This window comes from Marmota flaviventris, chromosome 7 (genome assembly GCF_047511675.1).
Source record: "Marmota flaviventris isolate mMarFla1 chromosome 7, mMarFla1.hap1, whole genome shotgun sequence".
NCBI classification, from domain to species: domain Eukaryota; kingdom Metazoa; phylum Chordata; class Mammalia; order Rodentia; family Sciuridae; genus Marmota; species Marmota flaviventris.
Window position 1 is genome coordinate 64,956,379 of NC_092504.1, and position 20,847 is coordinate 64,977,225.

The 20,847-nt window shown below is 38.6% G+C and overlaps 1 protein-coding gene across 1 annotated transcript in view; it reads left to right on the forward strand.

Annotated features, from left to right (window-relative positions):
* Positions 1-601: 601 nt before the first annotated feature.
* Bmp3 (bone morphogenetic protein 3) overlaps positions 602-20,847 on the forward strand; it is a 28,506-nt gene continuing 8,260 nt past the window's right edge. Inside the window, exons 1-2 of the mRNA XM_027939729.2 lie at positions 602-1,540; positions 17,003-17,913. Coding sequence (XP_027795530.2) covers positions 1,180-1,540; positions 17,003-17,913 — 1,272 coding nt within the window. The 5' untranslated portion in view covers positions 602-1,179. The remainder of the gene's footprint in view (positions 1,541-17,002; positions 17,914-20,847) is intronic.

Below are 20,847 nucleotides of genomic sequence, written 5' to 3' on the forward strand. Positions count from 1 at the left end.
ACTCTGGGATCTTCCAGAAGCCCTGAGTGTCACCACCACTGCCCAATTCTGCAGGGAAACCTCTCCAGGGAGTATAGGGGGGTGAGGGTGGGTGAATTAGCATGTTTGTAGCATGGAATAGGCTCTCACTGATTTTTTTTTTCAGCGGGAGAGGGGAGCTATGAGAAGCTCTCAGGATGACAGGTAGCTATGGCCAAGAGGCACAGGTGCAGGGTCCATAGCTTCAGACACAAGAAGCCCAGGAAAGGAAATGAGAACGGAATTCACATCGCGATTCTGTTCGGAGTCAGAAGATTAAAAACCCAGGAAGAAACTCTTTTATTTTCCTCTGCCTTCTTGCTAGCGGGAATGTGGCCACTGTTCTCCAAGAGATTAAAAAAAAAAAAAAAAAAAGTCCCTCCTACTTTTGCTTCCTCTACCTTCTCCCTCCTCTCCCTAGGCACCCCCACCCTACTTCCTCTTCTCTCCCTCCCCCTGCTGGTTCACTGGTTACTTCCCTCCTCACTTCTCTCCTGGCTACTGCCAGGTCCGAGTGCCTACTAGGGCTAAGGAGAGGGCGAAATTGGCAGCGAACTGAACAGATCAGTCAGAGGAAGAAGGAACGAAGTTAGAGAGTCAGAGTCTCAGTCTCTCTCTCTCTCTCTCTCTCTCTCTCTCTCTCTCTCACACACACACACACACACACACACACACACACACCACGCACTTACACTCAAAACTCGGACTGGCGGTTCCGCGGCTCCTCCAGTCCCTGGAAAAGGCGAGCTAGTGAGCGCCCTCCAGAACACTGCTCCCACCCCAGCTCCGGCACGCGCTGAAGGCAGCTCTAACCCGCGTCCCCAGCGCAGCCGCTTTGGCCGGGTGTTCCCGAAAATAAAGTGGGGAGGGAGGGTAGAGGCAGCTCCTGAAAACACCCGGGCCACACACGCGGCGACCTACAGCTCTTCCTCAGCGTTGGATTGGAGACAACGCCTGCAGCGCCCTGCGCGGGTGAGATCCGCGTCGCTGCCCAAGAAGAGCCCACCTGCGGGTTCGCGCTCAATCAGCGCAGAAAGTGGGGCTTGCTGCTGTTCGGTTCCAGCTGTGCCCTGGGCTCCCAGTGCCCTTACCGCAGTGGCTTAGAAGTTCAACCCTCAGCCTTGTCGCCGGCCCCTCGCGCCTTGGGAGTGTTCCCTTGCGATGCACCAAGCGGACGCGCGGCACCCGGACCTCGCCATGGCTGGGGCGCGCATCCTGCTCTATCTGTGGCTGGGCTTCTTCAGTGTGAGCCTAGTGCAGGGAGAGAGACCGAAGCAACATTTGCCCGAGCTCCACCAAGCTATGCCAGGAGACCGCACGGCAGGTGGTGGCCCGGGCCCAGAGCTGCAGCCTCTTGACAAGGTGTCGGAGCATATGCTGAGGCTCTATGACAGGTACAGCGACAGTGGCAGAGTGGAGGCGACACGGAAGCCAAGCTCCCGACAACGAAGCTCGCAGCCCCGGCGCCCTCAGCCCTTGCGCGAAGGCAACACAGTTCGCAGCTTTCGTGCGGGAGCAGCAGGTGAGTGCTCGAGGGGAGCCCCCTTCCTGCTGTCGCTCGCTCTTTGGCTTTCTCCCAGGGCCCCCCACAGCTTCCTTGTCAGCCCTTGGCTCGGTAGTGCTACCTAGGGACCTTTCCCCGCCCTTCGCAGCTGCCCTCTGTGTCCCTTGTCCTGTCACACTTCGCATTTCTCCAGCTGCGATCTAGATAAGCCCAGTTTTATAATCCCAAGTGAGTGGGAGTCCAGAGAAGAGCTCAGAGCAATAGAGGGGGTTGGGGGCGACATTTTATGCTCAGCATAGCCCTCCTGCTCTGGGTGCCTGGAGTACTTCTAGGGGACCTTATCCCGAAGATTCCTAAATTGGTCAGGGGAAATTCCCTTGGGCTAGGCTCGACCTGTGTTTACCCAGAAGCAGATGCCATTTTATGCCAGCCGAAAGGGCCCCAGAGAGTAAAGCGCACTTGAACTAGACAGCCTTCCCCTTGCCTTTTAGGTTTTCGCTTCTCCAGATTTTGCACGGGCTCTTAACTCCTCGCGCCCTCTGTGTTACTATATTTGACACTTTCTACTTGATAGTCCCTACGTGGCAAACACCCAAATAAAACCAGGTGCTTGAGTGTATACATTACTTAAAACCCATCTGGGCAAATAGGAGTTGTACCATCCACTCTGGGAGGAGTTGGGGGCTGGGGGTGGAGCAGCTGCGGATCCTAAACATCTCTTGGAATCTGCCCACGAGAATCTGCTCATCCGATTTTTCAAGGCAGATCACTGCAGACTGAAATTCATGGCTTAACAAGGTTTCTTCGCTTAGCCCCTGTGGTGAAGTGAATAACTTAGATGCTAACAGTCTTCCCCTCTTGTGCTAATGGCTTGAGGGAAAGTTTCCAAACCCTATTTATATGCTTTGAGGATGCACTAGGATTTTTCCTTCCTTACATTCATGATAAAGAAAAACGTGAATGCAAAGCCATCTTTAGTGAAGCATCAAAGAATCTTCAAGAAAGGAAACTATGCCTCAGTGCTCTGATACATTTTCCCCAACTTTGATATGTAGGACTCCTGGGGAAAAAAAAAAAAAAAAAGGAAAACTAACACATCCATCAAGGAAAGTCCAAGGTTGAAACTGTGAATAAACTTTAGAGCTCAAAGGCATGATGACATTTACAATAAATGTGAATTATGCTTTCTAATGCAGAAGTCTTTAGCTAGAGGCTGAGCTGAACCAGGTTTTACTTTCTTCTTAGAACCATAAGCATGACTTGTAAGGAGCTCACTTCCACTAGGGAAACAGAAACCTGCCCTGCATTATCCACAACACCCCAGATCCTTGAGGAAGCTGTCCTGACAGTGAATGATGGGTTTACTTTAGTGCATCTCTGGGGGAAGAGCTGAATGAAGGAGCAGTGTGGAAGAAACAAGGATTAGAAGGAAGTTGGGTGGGCAAGGCAGGAGGCAATACTGCAGATACTCAAGTAACTCTTATGTTGATATTTGTTTTCTTTGTTATAAGCCCAGGGAATAACTGAGGCACTGGAGAGACAAACAATTTATTTTTTTGTATTGACAAGTTTCATTTTTAGTATAAACCACAAGTTTGGAGGTAGAATTTGAGTTTGTTTCATTCACACACATTGTATAGTTTTGTTGTTGTTGTAGACTGGGTGAACTATGTGTAAGGATTTGAATAACTCAGGCACAGTATACTTTGGGGCTTCAATTCATTCTGCACATTATAATTTTAGTGTCCCTTATCAGCCCCACTGTGGTCTTCTAGCATCAAATGATAAACTCTGATGCAGAGGCCAGACATTCCCTTGAAATGATGAATTGAAGCTTGAAGCATATATACAAGGCTGTGTGCCCTGATAAGAAGGTAATCCCTTTAGCATCCTAGAGACTGTCTTAATGACTTATTCATCAAATGTAGACATTGGTTTTTGTGGAAGCTTAAGTGTCATGTTACCTGGTTGGAGACTCCTTGAGAGGTGGTTCATGTTGGACCCCTTCCAAGAGTGTTTAGTTACTAACACACTGAAAAGACTTTATTATAAGGCAGTCCTGGCTGTAATGAGGCAGGACTCCAGAAAAGTGCTAAGGTTTTCATGTGTGTCCCTCTGGCTTCATCCATATCAGCATTTTCATGACACCCTTCACCTTGTGACCTGTGTTCTGATGTGGGTGAAAGATGCTGTCTGCATTAATAAATTAGATATGTTTTTCAGTTCAAAGTGTTTCACAACATATGGGCTTCTCTGTACCAAAGATGTTCCAGATTTTAATGGAAAGTCAGGTGGTGTGCTATGTACACGGAGTGGCTGCTGATCCGGCAGACTTTCCAAGTGCTTATTCAGGCTGAGTTATAGCCTTAGAGACCTATTTGCTCTTTGGAACATACCTGATTAAAATTATTTATTGTTCTAAACCTAGAATATCTTTGGTTGAAATTTAGCTGCTGTGGTCTCCCTCTGATTACTTTCTACTTAAACCATTACTTGATGGTGGGTGGCATCCATCCTAAATACACTTTCTGCTAACCCCTGTTCTCCTCCCTCAACTCAAGGCAGCTGGTGTGCCAAAACCGTAAGTTTGGAGCACTTATAAGCTTTTTTTGTGACGTGTAAGAGTTTACATAAAGAGAGGTTTTATCTTTCCCTTTGTAAAAGTTGATTTACAAAATTATTGATGGCAGAGACGTTTGGCCTGATAAAACACATCATCTTGAAGGAGGACAGAAGGATATGAAATTCGCCTGTTTTAATCTTGATTTAAGTTTGTTCTTGGCTTTTACATGATGTTTTTTTCTATCATGATCATTCAAGATAGATAATTTATGTTACTTTCTTTATCTTTATTCCCATAGTAACTTAATTTCATTTTTTTGGTCATAAATGTAACCTCTTTAGGAAAACCAATTAAAGCACATATGTTCTTATTAGGAAACTATCACTTTCGATGACATACAAGTACAAAAAGACTACATTTCAGTGGTTATGCATTGTCTTTTTTAAAATCACACATATTTCATGAATAAAAGAGAATGATATTGAAGTAACCCAGATCCACAAGTGAATATTTTCCTTCAATGAGGAAAGAAAGATTCTTTTCTACTAGGAAGCAAAAACTTTAAAAATGAAGAATCAAGATTTTTGACATGTTTCTGAAATGCAAGGTGAAAATATAAGAATTTGGAAAAATAGTATATGATAAAAGGATCATCACACAATAGGAGCTGTTTCTGTAAAATATGTGGACCAAGGAAAGCATCAGATCTTTTAATGATAAGCAACTATAATTATTTTATTAGAATATACTTACCTTGAAATGCCTAGCACCTAGAAATGAGGCTTGAAACTAAAGAGTACTTTATCTGTTGTTTTTATTTAAAGGACAATAGTACATGTGGAGGAATTGGATGTGCAGCTGCTTTGAATTACACACCACTTTGAATACATGATAGCCTTTAATGAAGTTTTTACTGTAATAGGCAAGACAGCTTTATAATATCTGACATTTAAAAATCCATAATACCATGAATTCTTGATTATCCATGCTCGATGGAAAGGAGAAAGAGAATGAATCACATAAAAAATAATTCAAATTTAGCTTTGTAGTACATTTAGACACACTTGGAGAAACCAAGAGACCATGAAGGTCAATGAAAAATAAAAACCATAAGCAGATAATTCATTCAAGCAAATAATTCACTCAATATTTGTATAATAAAATATATGCATAATTAAAAATGAATTAAGATGTTTACATACATTTTACCTAAGCAGTACAAGTTCACAAGTAATTGACTGAATGAGTTCAGATTTCAAAATAATTAAATAGTCACCTACATGCCCAATCTACTTCTAACTATTTTGGTATGGTAGAATTTTGTTTTTGGAAGAGTCATTGAAGGAAACAAGTTCACCTGCTTCAATGGAAGCATAAATGGGCATCATGATATATTTGCTATACAATTTTCAAACATACTGAGCTCATCAAAAAATCTGTTATTTCTATTGACCTGATCTAATTTTCTAGGAGAAAATTTCACAAAAAGAGGTCCCTGGAAGATCTTAAAAGGTGCTACATAAAATTGGATTCCATGGTCAAAAAATTTGGAAGAAGGGATCTGTTTTCTTTGCTGTGGGACCTTTCAGTGCCTTTAGATGCTAATGAGGCTCCTTAAGAGGGGCACACTTTTTGGAGAGAGGATAATTTATTCTTCTCTACATGAATTTTGGAGAATTTTAGTTCTAAGATTGCTAGTTGGGAAAATACTAGTTTAAAACCTTCCTAATTTAGGGCTAGGTTTGTGGCTCAGTGGGAGAGCATTTGCCTAGCATGTGTGAGGCACTGGGTTTGATCCTCAGGACCACATAAAAATAAATAAATAAAACCTTCCTAATTTAGCAAGAAAGAAGATATGCCAAGTTCAGTGACTACTATGAATGAAACCCGTCTTCATTCTCATTTCCCATTCAGTACCTATCTCATGATACTTATGTATATTGTTAGTTTTTGAACTTGGTTATAATTGACATTTTACCGTCTTCCTGCTTTTATGTTGAAAATCTCTCTGAATATAATTTTAGAGTCTCTCTGTCACCAAATTTTATCTTCCCTGTCTCTTTATGAACTTTTCTTTATTGTCTTCTTCTACATGATTAAGTACCTATTTTTTGTTTGTTTGTTTGTTTTAAAGCTACTTTATTTGCAGAAAAATACACTGGGAGATTGTACATATCATTTTGTTAATGTTTTACTATCATTAATACCTATATGAAAGACACATTTGCTCAAGACATCCATCAACTCCCTTATATAATTCCCTGAACTAGCTGTATTTAATAGATAAAATAAAATTATACCCCTCAAGAATCCTCATAAAAAACTTTGAAAAACTTGGCATATATGTTCTATTGACTAGTCAGGATTTTTGTGCTACAATATAAGACAGAAATTTTCTCCCCAAATTTAGATGGTTTTCTCATTTGTTAAATTTGCATATCCTACTGAGCAAGGGGGTACACACCTGTAATCCCAATGACTGGGAAGGCTGAGTCAGGAGGATCCCAAATTCAAGGCTACCTTCAGCAACTTAGTGAGACCCTGTCTCAAAACAAAAAAATAAAAAAATGTTGGGAATGTATCTCAATAGTAAAGTGCCCTTCAGTTCAATCCATAGTACCAAAAGAAAAAGAAAAAGAAAAAAAAATTGCATATCCTAGTAATCAGTATTTTTTTTTTTTTTTTTTGTACCAGGGATTGAACTCAGGGGGCACTTGACCATTGAGCCACATCCCCATCCCTATTTTGTATCTTATTTAGAGACAGAGATTCACTGAGTTGCTTAGCACCTCACCATTGCTAAGGCTTTTGATCCTCCTGTCTCAGCCTCTGGAGCTGCTGGGATTACAGGCATGTGCCACTGCACCGGCTGTAATCAGTAATCTTAATAATTTTATTTTCGTGGTAGTAGTGGAAAGAAATTGGCATCAGAAATAGTCTAAGATAGAGCTTTCCCTATGTCAATTTTCAGTTGAGTCAATTTTTATGATAATGTCATGAATCCGTGATAATAGAACTTTTAAATGGAAATATCTACATAGTGATATAAAAACTTGGCATATATGTTATATATGGCATATATGTTATATATATAGTGATATATGCATCAGTTGATGGATGCTAAAGTTGGATAATGTCAACTTTGGACTGTAATAAGTGATGACAGTATTACCCCAAACTTCTCATACATATTTAGCAACCAATAAAATTGCTAGTCTATTCACATGTTAGTAGGAATTGTGTCTTGGCATATTGGCATATAAAGCTGTAGATAAAGTGCCCTGGTAACACACACTTTCAGTGGTGCTATTTTTAAAGGCAAGGATTTCTCTTTATCTAAAAACATCTGCAAGTAGGTCATAAAGTGAAATTACCATGGTGTGTTTATTGACTTACTTCTTCAATGATCTCCTTTAAAGATCTATCTTCTTTTGTTAACAGAAGCACGGTAAATGCCTTGATTATATTTGGGAACACTATAAATGAACGTGTTGAGCAAAATGATCTCACTTTACTAAAAAAGGTACTGTCAAATATGCCTTCTATGTAATAATTACATCCAATAACTTCAGAAATGTGAGGTTCTTTGTCCAGCCTTTCATTGTATAATTAAAGCAGCTGAGGTCCAACACACTCTTATTTACTTTTCCTTTGATTTTTAAAAAATTTAATTGCATGAAATTAATCCTAGAGACTATATTGAGTGATTGTTGTGGGTAGATATAGGTTAAGATGAATGGTTTTCAAGTTAAAAAAAAAAGATCATTAGAGTTTATTTATTTATTTTTTTTGTTACCTAAGGCTGAGCATTGGGAGATTTAAATTCCGATCCTAGCTAAACTGCTGTAATAAAGTCCTTGATTATTGCTATTATCAGCCTCTTCATCTATAAGGTGGGTTAAATCATACCTACTGTGTCTCTTATAGAACAATGGTGAAACCCATTGGAGAAAGTTAATAGAAAGATACATCAAAAGTTTAAAAACCGGGCTGGGGTTGGGGCTCAGTGGCAGAGCACTTGCCTCACACATGTGAGGCAGTGGGTTAGATCCTCAGCACCACATAAAAATAAATAAACAAAATAAAGATTTTTTTTTAAAAAAGTTAAAAAACCCTAAACAAGATATTCTTAATATTTTGAGAGATTGTTTTCCTCTAGCTTCCCACAAAGCCTTAAACACATCTCAAATGCTGATACTATATGTTTGTTTGCAGTGATAATGTAAATATAAAGAGATGGTAGGCATCTTGTAAAATAATCTATGATTTTCCCAACCTACCTTCAACAAGTTACTATCCGGACCCCAGGGATGGAGTGGAGCAGAGTTGTACTCTTTTGCAGAGATTTCATGAAGTTATTTAGTATCATAATATGATCCCTGAATCAGCAGCATCAAAATCACCTGGAATCTTATTTGAAATTTTCCAGCCCACACCAAAATTCTGAGTTAAATCTGAAGTAGGGCTCAGCAAATCTGCGTTTTAAAAAGCCAGCAGAGTGATTCTGATCCATGTCTGAGAAACACTGCTCTAAGCTTCTATCCCTAGAGTCTTGAGTATTTTGCATCATAACCCATATTCGAAATCTAGGATTGATTAGCGTGCTATTCCTGGCCCTCAGTGGGCGTCTCCATGGACAAATGGTTTATTAACTTACGTAATGGTAAGCTTCTTTTGTTTTGCAAGGTATATTGCTGCCTTTATGACAGTTTTTGCCCTGGAGAAGGCTTCAAAGTATGTTAATCAAGACTGCTTGCCCTTTACTCACAGCTGCAGAGAGTTTGTGACCTAATAGATTTGCTAGAAGACTGATGTGAGCAGGGGCCTCCAAACAAAGTCCTTGGAGGGCAGGAAGTCTATCTCATTTCATGGTCACATTCTGAAGACCTGGCATAGTTGGACATGCAGCTTGAACTCAGTTGAGTTGAATTCAATATTCAGAGATGAAATAAGAAGAGATAGTCGAAAAGCTGTCAGGTAATGAGTCCTTTAAGAAACAAACTTGTCTTGAAAGAATTTCCCCTGAGGCATATTATCATTTATATATAAATGGAGATCATATTTTACTTTATATACAACTGATCTAATAATTCTTCATCTCTAATTAACTGGAAGGAAACAGCTGAAGAAAGGCTATTGCCAACTTAAGGAACTTGAACCTACTTGAAAATTTTTTCATTATGGTGTTAAACTTTTGAATCTGGTAAGTTTGCACAGTTGTTCATTCAACAAACGAACATACACACCTATTTCAGGAGGTAAATACTCCAGACCCTGTGAAGGACTAGAAGTTCAAAGATTTATAGGACACAAGTCTGCCCTCCAAGAGCTCACAGTCTAGGAATGCCCCTGGGCGGAGGCTAAGAGCAGATAAACTGATTAATGAACATTTGACTATTCTAGAAAAACATACATTATATCATCTTTGGCCATGTTTTTACTTTGGACATAGAAAGTGGTTGTTTGGAGTTCTCATAAAACTTAAGACATTTTGATTCAGACTCTGCAAGAAAAATAAAATTTTGTGACCTTTTCATCTCCCTCTTCCTGAAAGTGGAAGGTAGCAGAGAGAAACTACAGCCCCAGCTAAGAAATCCAGAGCAAATATTCAGCCAGTGGCAGCGGGTGTAGAGTATATATAACCTCTTCCTAGGTACCCCTGGCAGTTCTGGCTGCTGAACTTTGTTTGGACAAAGGAGTTGTGGGGGAGGGGTAGTAAGGAACTTTTCTTAGCTACATATTTTCTGTATGACTAAAATGTTTTCCCTGCTTCCTGGGGATTTAGCTAATCATCAAGATTTCATTTAATCTATTTGCTTTAAAATCAGACTTTACATAGAAAGCTTTCCATTGTATGTTCTAATTCCCTTTGAATTCATTCTGTGTGGGCCAGCACAAAGGTGAACTTCCCCTCACCACTCCCTGGACACTGCCTTTGCTACTCTTGGAGAGGGGCTGAACTGCTCAGGCATAGCATGGCCAGTCTTGAGTCCCCAGGTCAGATCCCAGCTGCTTAAGCTGAATCCTTGCCCTTGTCAGGTGCAGGTGCTCTGTTTTCAGATAAAAACAGAAATAAATCTTCTACCTTTAAACAGTCAAACTCCTTACATAAATCTACATAGATAGACAGTGACCTGAAATCAATTGTAACCAGCTGACTCACTCTGTGGTCCTTCATTTTTGCGTTTCTGTAATGCATAGGTTAAATTAAATCTGTTCATAAAAGAAGCATTTATTGAATATTGCTTAAGGGTCAGGACCTACTGTGGGAGCTAGAGAATCTAATGTAAAACAGGAACTCATCTTTAAGGTGTTTTTATGGTTTTAGAAAGGAGCAACACCAAATTAAAATAATAGAGGCAGCATCCCAGTCAAGAGAGTGGATTGTCAAGACCACCCTGCCTTGGGAGGTGGTGCCTTTGCTTTACCTTAACAAACAAATCCAGATTATCAAGTTGGAAAGGGGTAGGAAAAAGTTTTCCACAGAGAAGTGGCAGGGTCAGAGTCCCAACAAGCAAGAGGGAGGGTTGGCTTGTTCAGAAACTCACCTGACTTCCAATCTCCCTTTCAATTCTCAGATATTATGATTCTGAAAATTCAGAATGTAAGATTATAATGCCAATGGCAAACCTTAACTAGATTGCAATAGATATCTTCCCAGCAAGAAAATTGGGCTTGTTGGAATGCCAGCAAACAGTTAGAAAATAGCACCACCTATTGGTAGCTATATTTTGGCATCATAAATTTGTCTTGGGGAAGAGCTGGAAACAAAGCCCCATGTTACATGCAAAGGAGCTGAGAGATTCTGTAGCTTACTTTTCACACCCCATCCTACCACAAGGGAATCCTCCTGCAATAATCTGGACTTTTTCCCATTCTTACCAAGTTGAGTCAAACAATCAAAAGTCATGACTTACATTGACCTGGATTTGTCCTCCTTTCAATTGCCACCTTTAGATTTATTCTTATCTTTGACACTAGAAAGAAAAATCCTGCTTTCTCTGAAGTCCCTCCAATAATTCACAATAATTTTATATCTTTGCTAAACTGTTCCACCCCCAGGTCATCTATTCTTATTTATTCAACTCAAACTTATGAAAGAGTTTCTAGACCTCTCTACATCTTGATTACTTTCCTGGTTGTTTTTGACATATCAGAAAACAGTTAAGATGAAAACACCCAGAATTGGGCATGCTGCTCTAGATATTTTTAGATTGGAATAGCATATAATTAGTATTATCTTGTATTCAAAATTTTAGGCTATCCAGAGCCTAAAATAATTCATAAACTATTTTTGGTAATATCAAGAAGCCCACCTTTCTTTCTCATATTATCATTACCAGTATCATTATTATCAGTTTTTTCTTATTAATCAGAAAACATACCTGATGTTTTATTCAATCATTCCAAATAGATAATTATCTGAATACTTCAAATGAATAAAAAAAAAAGTGAACATTAAGGCATTTTTCTTTCACTGGTATTTAAACTTAGTTATCGGTGTGTGTAGATAAATCTTTGCAACAACTCATGGGGGAAGAGAGAGAACTCTAAAGCAAAATTCCCATTATTAAGTACAGGAAGATGCTTATTTAAAAGCTAAATTAATATACAAATCTAAAAAAATATAAAATGCCTGAAAGCCATTTAATAGATATTATTGTCATGTGTTTCTATTTCAGGGAGGCATTTATCTCATTCTTAATTATTGCTCATACCCAACTTGCTAAATTCCATGCAGCTGTCTTAAAGCTGTATTTGTCCATTGTAAATGTTCACTAAATGTTTATTTGGTTGCTTTGAGGAAAGAGCATTGACTTGCACAGAAATTAAATAACTTAAAAATCAGAGAAAACAAAAAGTAAGCATTGGTCAAAGAAGGAATGCTTTATAGAAGGTGGCTACTTCAAGCTTACTTTTTAAAAACAGGAAGGAGAGTAGGGATTTAGAGTAGGCAGAAAGAGAACTTTCCTTGATTTGAGCAGAAATGACAAGAGCAAAGACATCAAGTGCTGGGTATAACTTAACTCCCCTTTGGTTAGAAGCTAGATGTGAATTAGCCATTTCTTGTCTGAATTTGGCTGGCTTAGTTGTTTGCTAGAATTCAATATAACTGGGTTAATTTTAAGCATTATTATAATTTATATTTAAAATGTTGCCAATATTCCTTGTGGAAAAGCTTCCAGATCTTCAGCTGCTATAACAGCAGCTGTGACACTGCTGTAACATGTTCCTTCCTTCCTTCTCCTCCCAACATTCCCTTCTGCCTTCATCTTTAGTGTGGTTCAAAGGGCAACTTTTCCCCACGTGTTCCTCTGTCCCCTATCTGGACAAAGTTAAGTGCTTCCTCTTCTGTTCCAAGATCCTTAACACCTTGGACAGCTAGTGTTAAAGTGGCAGAACTACCTGCACATTACTCATGTTCCTCTTTTTCACCAGGGTGCGTGAATAGGAGCATCTATTTGTGAAACCCTATGATCTAGCCCCAGCTCTAGCACCTGGTGGGTGTTCAGCTCATGTTAAAGTAAATCATTTATTTTGCTTTGGTCTCTGTTCATGGCTGGTTGTAGTATGTTTATGTGTGTAATACACAAATAATACAGTGGAAACTATGTATATAATCTCTGTGTTATAAGGCCCTTTTAGCTCTAGAATAGAGCAGTTTGTTGGTCTTAGACTTTCGGTTGCAGATTGAAATGATTAACTGCAGCTGGAGGGAAATTTTTAAAGTAATCACCAAGATTATCTTTATCTAATATGTCCTTCATAAAGAAAGAATGTTGCATTTCAAGAAAGGAATCTTTTGCCCAATTTACTGTTTTATTTGCTTATTCATGTTGAGCAAAATCCTCATTCTTACTGCCTTTGGAAATACAAGCTTTAAAAAATTTCCTTTTGGGCCATATGACTATAAAACTAGTGGTTATTCTAGACCACCACCATCCAATAGAGATTTAATAGGAGCCACAAATGTGAGCCACATATATAATTTTAAAAGTTTAGTAGCTACATTTAAAAATGCAAAAAGTAACAAAAGCAATTAATTTTAATAATATAGTACATTTAATCCAATATACTCAAATATTATCATTTTAATACATACTCAATATAAAATATATTTCTGAAATACTGTACATTTATTTTTGTAGCAAATCTTTGAAACTCAGGGTTCATTTTACATGTATACAGCACGCCTCACTTTGAACTGAAGTAGCTGGTCACTATCATCCTGGCAGTGCAGTTCTAGCATTTAAGGAGGCTTTCCTATGTGGACTTTACTTGCATTCATTTAATTAATCCTCACAACAACTCTGCAGTTGATACTACTGGGATCATTTTATAGAGGAGCAGACTGGGATTTTGTTTAGGTAATTTGTCTGAGAACAAAATACATTTGTTTGTATTTGTAATTTGTCTGAGAACCCCTATTGAGTGTAGTGGAATAGGTACTGGGTCACAGGGCTTAAACTTTAAAATCATGGCCTGAACTGAAATGGGAGTGGTGGGACCAGGTGGTGTGACAGATTCTGAGAATTTTCATGAGAAGATATTGAAGATTAGACACAGGGGTGGAGGCTGACCAAGAGTAGGTAACAAGGTAATGGGAAACTAGTCTGAAATAAGGAAATGTTTTGAAGCAAAATGTGGGGGAAAGGAGCAGGATTAGTTTACCCACTGAGACTCTGCCACCCTGTCCCTCGGAGTTCATTCATTCACTGCCAGTAAGTTTGGCAGCTGTTCTATTGCCACAAACTTAGAACAGAGTGACTTCTCTTCTTCCATTTTAAACTTCCCTCTGCTACACGAAGTTTGGGTAAAAGTATATGCTATGGTGACTGGGATAAATTAAGGTCAGAGTCTCTGAACAACTCCAATGCCATGGCTTTGTTATAAAGGTCTGCAAAATATTATCCTGGTGTCATGGATAATACAAATGTGCACAAATGGCAGTTTCCTTCTTTTGCTTCACACAATGTTAAAAATGAGTAAAATGTGTTTCCCATTGCACTTCCTCTGTGCTTGGGGACTCAGTGAACTCATTTTAAGTTTCCACATCTTTATAAAAATGTTTTGTTTTTACAGAAACATGTTTTTGATCAAGAACATAATTTCATGATTGCGTGTGTTTCTGAAACAAGTATGTATATGGAACAAGTGCATGAAGGAAAGCCTCGGTTTTGGTGGCCAATCCCAGGACTGGACATTCTTTAACCTCAGCTTTACCAATAACTTGTTAGATGATCTCATGAGAAAGAGCCGTGTTCTGCCTTGACAAATCTGTCTCCTTCTCTCTACTATCTCTTATTCTGGATATGAAGAACTAGAAGTACAAGTAAACAATTTCAGTCTTTTTGTTGTTGTTGTTGAGCCATATAGAAATTTAACTTCAAAATTTATGTAGTATCAGATTTCAGACAAACTATACAAGAAAAAAATTTAAAAACATTTTTGAATGGGTGGCTCATTTTTTAATATATTTTCTGAATATTAAGTTACTTCACCCTGCCTACCCAACACATATCCTGCACCCTACATTTTGTGAGGCAGGTGTGAGATACAATCCCCACAGTACTGTGAATAGTGGCATTAATTACACTGACGATTTACATTTAAGAAATGCCTAACTGTCCCTCTCCTTGGTATATACCCAAAGTACTTAAAATCAGCATACTACAGGGACACAGCCACATCCATGTTTATAGCAGCACAATTCACAATAGCTAAACTGTGGAGCCAACCTAGATGCCCTTCAATAGATGAATGGATAAAGAAACTGTGGCATATATAAAGAATGGAATAATACCCAGCAATAAAAGAAAATCAAATCATGGCATTTGCACATAAATGGATGAAGTTAGAGAAGATAATGCTAAGTGAAGTTAGCCAATTCCAAAAAAAACCCCAAATGACGAATGTTTTCTTTGATATAAAGAGACTGATTCATAGTGGGATAGGGAGAGGGAGCATGGGAGGAATAGACGAATAGATAGAGCAGAGGAGTTGGAGGGGAAGGAAGGGGGCATGGGGTAATTAATGATGGTGGAATGTGATAATCATTATTATCCAAAGTACAGGTATAAAGACACGAATTGGTGTGAATATACTGTGTACACAACCAGAGATATGAAAAATTGTGCTCTATATGTGTAATAAGAATTGGAATGCATTCTGCTGTCATATATAAATAAAAAAGAAGAAGAAACGCATAACTAGATCCTTTTTGAAATGCTTTAAACTTATCTCATTTAATTTTGATGACATGGGAGGTAGAAATTATCTCTATTTTATGAATGAGAACAATAGCTCCCCCAGTTAATTAAATGCCTGAACCAGCACTTAAGTCAAGGTGAGTCTAATTCTAAACCTGTGCTTGTATCTAGTAGGCCTGGGTGCCTCAGATAGGAGGCTATTACAGTACTTTGTCAAAGTTATATGTGCAGATCTGTATCATCTCTAGAATGCTCAGCTCTGCCCCACCCCACCCCTGCACTAAGTTTACTATGGTGTTATAATTTTCACACATTTATGGTGCTTCAGTAAAGGAAACAACAAATCATAAAAGTGGCTATTTTTTGCTTTAAACTTTTTTCTGGCTTTTAAAATTATTCCTGGTGACTCCCCACCCCTATTAGAAACCCTCAAAAGCAAGAGTTTGCATAAATTTTTTGGTTTGTATTTTTTTTAATTGAAGTAAAATTCACAAAAATAGGAAATTAACTTTTTAAGAGAACAATAAAGTGGCAATTGATACCTTTGCAGTGTTGTGCAACAACCAGCCGCATCTAGTTCCAAAACATTTCTATAATTCTAAACTCCATAAGGAGTTTCTCCTCATTTGGTCCTTCCTCTGGTCCCTGGCAAACACCAACCACTATGGTCTCTATGAACTTTACTATTTTGAATATATCACATAAATGAAACAAAACAATTTGTGAACTTTTGCATCTCTAGTTTATTTTATTTAGCATAATATTTCATGGTCTATTTACATTGTGAATGTATTGATATTCATTCTCTTTCATAACAGTAACATTCTATCTTTTAAAAATGCCACACTTTGCTTATCTGTTTATCCACTGACGATCTATTGAGCTGTTACCACCTTTTGGTCATTGTGATAGTGCTGCTATAAACAAATACTCAGTTGAGTGTCTATCTTCGGTTTTGGAGGCATATGTTTAGGAGTAGAATTGCTGGATCATATGGTAATTCTATGTTAAATGTTTGGGGACCTATCGAATTGTTTTCCACAACAACTGAACCATTTTACCTCCCTACTGACAAAGTGAAAGAGTTGCAATTTTTCCACATCCTCTCTGACTCTCTGGTGTTTTAGGGTTGGTTTGTTATAGCATACTAGTATGTCTCAACTAGTACATTGTGGTTTTGATTTCTAGTACCCTAATGACTAATGTTTTTGAGTATCTTTTTATGTGCCTGTTGGCCATTTGTATATCTTCTTTGGAGATGTGCCTATCCAAGCCCTTTGCTCATGTTTTATTGGTTTATACAGAGTTATAACTGTGGTTGAGTTATAGCTGCCACTTATGTACTAGGTTCTGGATATTAGATTTGTCAGATATATGGTTAACATTCTGAAGATTGTCTTCTCACTTTATTGATTATGTCCCTTGATGCAAAAGTTACTAATTTCAATGAATTTCACTATATCTGATTTATAAATTTATTTTATTGATATATCTATTTGTTTTCTTTTGTTGTTCACATTTGAGTGTCATATCTCAGAATTCATTGTCAAATCCAAGTTCATGAAGAATTACTCCTCTATTTTCATTGGAGAATTTTATGGCTTTTATCTCATATATTTAGGGCACTGATTTATTTTGAGTCAAAATTTTTCACATGGTTGAGGTCTTATTTACTTCTATTTACTCTTTGTCTTTTTTGTTTCCTAGGAGACCTTAAAAGCAAAGGACTGCATATTTTTAATCTGACTTCCCTAACCAAGTCTGAAAACATTTTGTCTGCCACACTGTATTTCTATATTGGAGAGCTAGTAAACATCAGTTGGAATTGTCCAGTGTCCCCAAGATGCTCACATCATGCTCAGAGAAAACACATTCAGATAGAACTCTCTGCGTGGAGCCTCCAAGCTAATCTAAACCAAAGCCAACTCCTGGGTCATCTGTCAGTAGATATAGCCAAACCTCATCGAGATACCATGTCTTGGCTATCTAAAGATATCACTCAGCTCTTGAAGAAGGCCAAGGAAAATGAGGACTTCCTCATAGGATTTAACATGACCCCCAAAGCACAGCAACTTCCAAAAAGGATGGTTCCTTTTCCGGAGCCTTATATCTTGGTGTATGCCAACGATGTTGCCATTTCTGAGCCAGAAAGTGTAGTGTCAAGCTTACAGGGACATTGGAATTTCCCCACTGGAGCTGTTCCCAAACTGGATAGCCACATCAGAGCTGCCCTTTCTATGGAACGAAGGAAGAAACGCTCTACAGGTATCTTGTTGCCTCTGCAGAACAATGAGCTTCCTGGGGCAGAATATCAGTACCAGGAGGAAGGGGTATGGGAAGAAAGGAAGCCTTACAAGACCCTTCAGACTCAGCCTCCTGAGAAGAATAAGAACAAGAAGAAACAGAGAAAAGGACCTCACCAAAAGAGTCAGACGCTCCAGTTTGATGAACAGACCTTGAAGAAGGCAAGAAGAAAGCAGTGGGTTGAACCTCGGAATTGTGCCAAGAGATACCTTAAAGTGGACTTTGCGGATATTGGCTGGAGTGAATGGATTATCTCCCCCAAGTCTTTTGATGCTTATTATTGCTCCGGAGCCTGCCAGTTCCCCATGCCAAAGGTAGCCATTGTTTTAGCCCTGTTCTTTCTATTTCCACAGAGTAGAAAGCCACACTAAGTTGAATGTGCATGTTGTGTCAGTGCATGTTTTCATTTACAGAATCCATCTGGACCCTGATTTATTACATTCTAAAGTGTAATAGGTAATATGGTTATGCTTGTTTTTACTTTAATGGTGTTAAAGTAATATGAGGTCAAAATGAATATGAAGAATATGAAAAAAATGTATGCATAAAATATGCCTTTTGTGTTGCTTCCAAACATGGTGCATATTCAACTAGTTATCTATACCTATCTATGATAAGCAAACCCCAGGTGGTAGAAGACTGGTCTTTGAGAGATGTTCAGGGAATGGAATGCATAGAGATGGTGGAAGCAAAAGGACAAGCTAATGGGATTGATGCCCTGATGCAGAACATTTTTTTTTTTTGATAAGTAGTTACTCTTGAGAAGAGTTGTCCCTACAGAGGTTAAGATCAGGGTTTGGCTAGGTAAACTGGACTCATTTGATCTTCCAGATGTTTATTTCATTTGCTTCTCTGCTAAATGTCAAAAAATAAGGCAAAATAGAATATGATGACTTTGTAAACGTCTTCCAAGACCCATTTTAACCTCTCAGAAATTATCTGACTCTTCCAAACTCAGTTAGGACTGCGTTTTATCATATCACTACTGAGTATTATGACAAATATATTTTCAGAAGTCTCTCCAACACTCACCTCTTTTTTGCACAGCAAGTCCAAGTGACAGTTCTCTTTCGATGTATGGTATAAATAGTAAAATAGAGAGGTACCCTCCAGCCTTCGGTTCAGCTTTTGCCATGCTTTCATTCTTAGCTTCAAATAATCTGAATCTGTATTAAACAATGAGAAGTGACCCAAGGAATAGAACTCAGAGAAAAAAAGTGGATTTTTAAAAATACTTGAATCAATTTTTGTTATAGTTTGATAATGGGGACATAAGATCCTTCACCTCAAAGAGTGACTGATTTCTGTTTATAAACCTTTATGATAGCATTTTTATGTTTCTAGTCCTGTGATCACTGGGTACTATGCACATAAAAACAAAGGGGCTAACTGACATCCTGTTTTTCTTGTTAGGATATCTCAGAAAGATAAGCTTTTCACATTTTCCAAGACCTTATGTTTCCCAAGGATTTTGAATGATATCAAGTTTTGTAAACTCAATATAAAGTAAGGGTTATCTACATTTACAGTGATAAAAAGCACCTTATCTTGTCTAAAGATTCATGGAGTACATTTTTCTGATGAAACAAAAACCCATTCACCAGAGATGACACTTAGAAACACAACAAAGATGACACCTGTCGCAAGCAGAGAAGAATCTTTTACCATATGGCTTGCCTTGTGGCATCCAGAGGCAAGAATAGATTCCTCTACTGTTAAGTTCAGGAAGACTGATTTTAGATAGGCTGAGGGTTTTCTAAACTATCTCTCTCACCCTCATAAATAGGTCACTTGGGTAACCTGGAAAAGAAGGTTTTTTTCCCTCCCTCCTGACTCCAGGCAGGTTCCAGAAAGCCATACGAATGTTGAGATGTTCTTTTTGGTTTGCTTTTCATTCCCTAACTCTGGAGAAGGGTCTTAGCCTCCAGCCTTCCACCACTCTCCTCACTTGTGTCTCTCTCTTCTGTTAGTGCCACCTACTTTTACTCATCCTAAACCTGGTATTGCTCCAGAAGAGCTTCACCATGGTCCTCAGTTATCTAAAGAATAATTATTTAAAAGCTAATAAGGGATTAGTTACAAAAAGGATAAATTTAAGGAAAGAAGTATGTTAACATAGCAGAATAATTAAATATGCATGCTTAATCATACAGGGCTTCTTAAACCTTACTTTGTCTGCAAACTGCCTGGGGTTTTTAAATATGTAGGCTCGGATCCAGTGGGTTTGGGGCTGGAGTCCATGATTATGCACATCTAACAAGCTTCAGCATGATACTAATGCTGCTGATTCACAAATTGTACTTGGAGTAGTGACATTGATAAGCAAATGCTTTTGGCTTGAATCTTGATTCTACCATTTACCAACTATGGTTCTTTAGATAAATTACTCAAACTCTCTACACGTTAGTTTATCATCTTGGAAATGGGTAAAAATAGTAATAATAGTACCTCATAACAAAAATGAGATGGGGGAAATGAGATAGTAGAGCAACTTGCATGCAGTAGGTGCTCAATAAGTATTTGCTGTTATTGTTGTTATCATTAATGACCATTGCAGAGTCTGAGGAGAACAGAAAATTAAGTGTGGGGGGGCTGAAGAAAGACTATGTAGGGAAAGGGAGCAAGAAAATAAAAGTTGTAAAGCAAGAAAAAGTTCTGTATTTCTAGTTCCTTTACAAATATCACAAGATTGAAAATAGGATTCTCCCTGCGGGTTTAACAGCCTGTGAGCTCTTCCAGTGAGGTGCCTTAGGAGAGTAATAGAATGAGGAGAGCATCCATTGCAGCAACTGGATTCATCATAATATTTGTCAAAACTTGGAATGGCATCAGAGCTCCAGGGAGACATAACAGGGATAAGCATGGAGCTTTCTCTCTGAGCTTGATATTTCCTTTTGCCAAGTGGAGAGTGGAGGTTTGGCTGTTACAAAGAGTTTTCAATCTCTCGTCACCTTGTGTGGATATGCTTAACTTTTAAAGCTTTCTAGTGGTTTCCTTTAAGTCTTCCAATGGTACAATAACCAAGGGATGGGAAACATAAAGCTGAAGGAAGGGCAAGGGGCAAGTATGTCCCTTGTCAGCATAGTGTCGAATATGGCAACCAGAGAGAACTACTTAAATAGAAACGCAGCCTGACCAGCTGAACAAAATGAGGGTCTGCAACTAGGTCAGCATGACACGTGCAGTAATGGAGGCACCAAAGAATCTTCAGACTTTAGATATTCATTTTGCCCCAGAGAAAAGTTCTC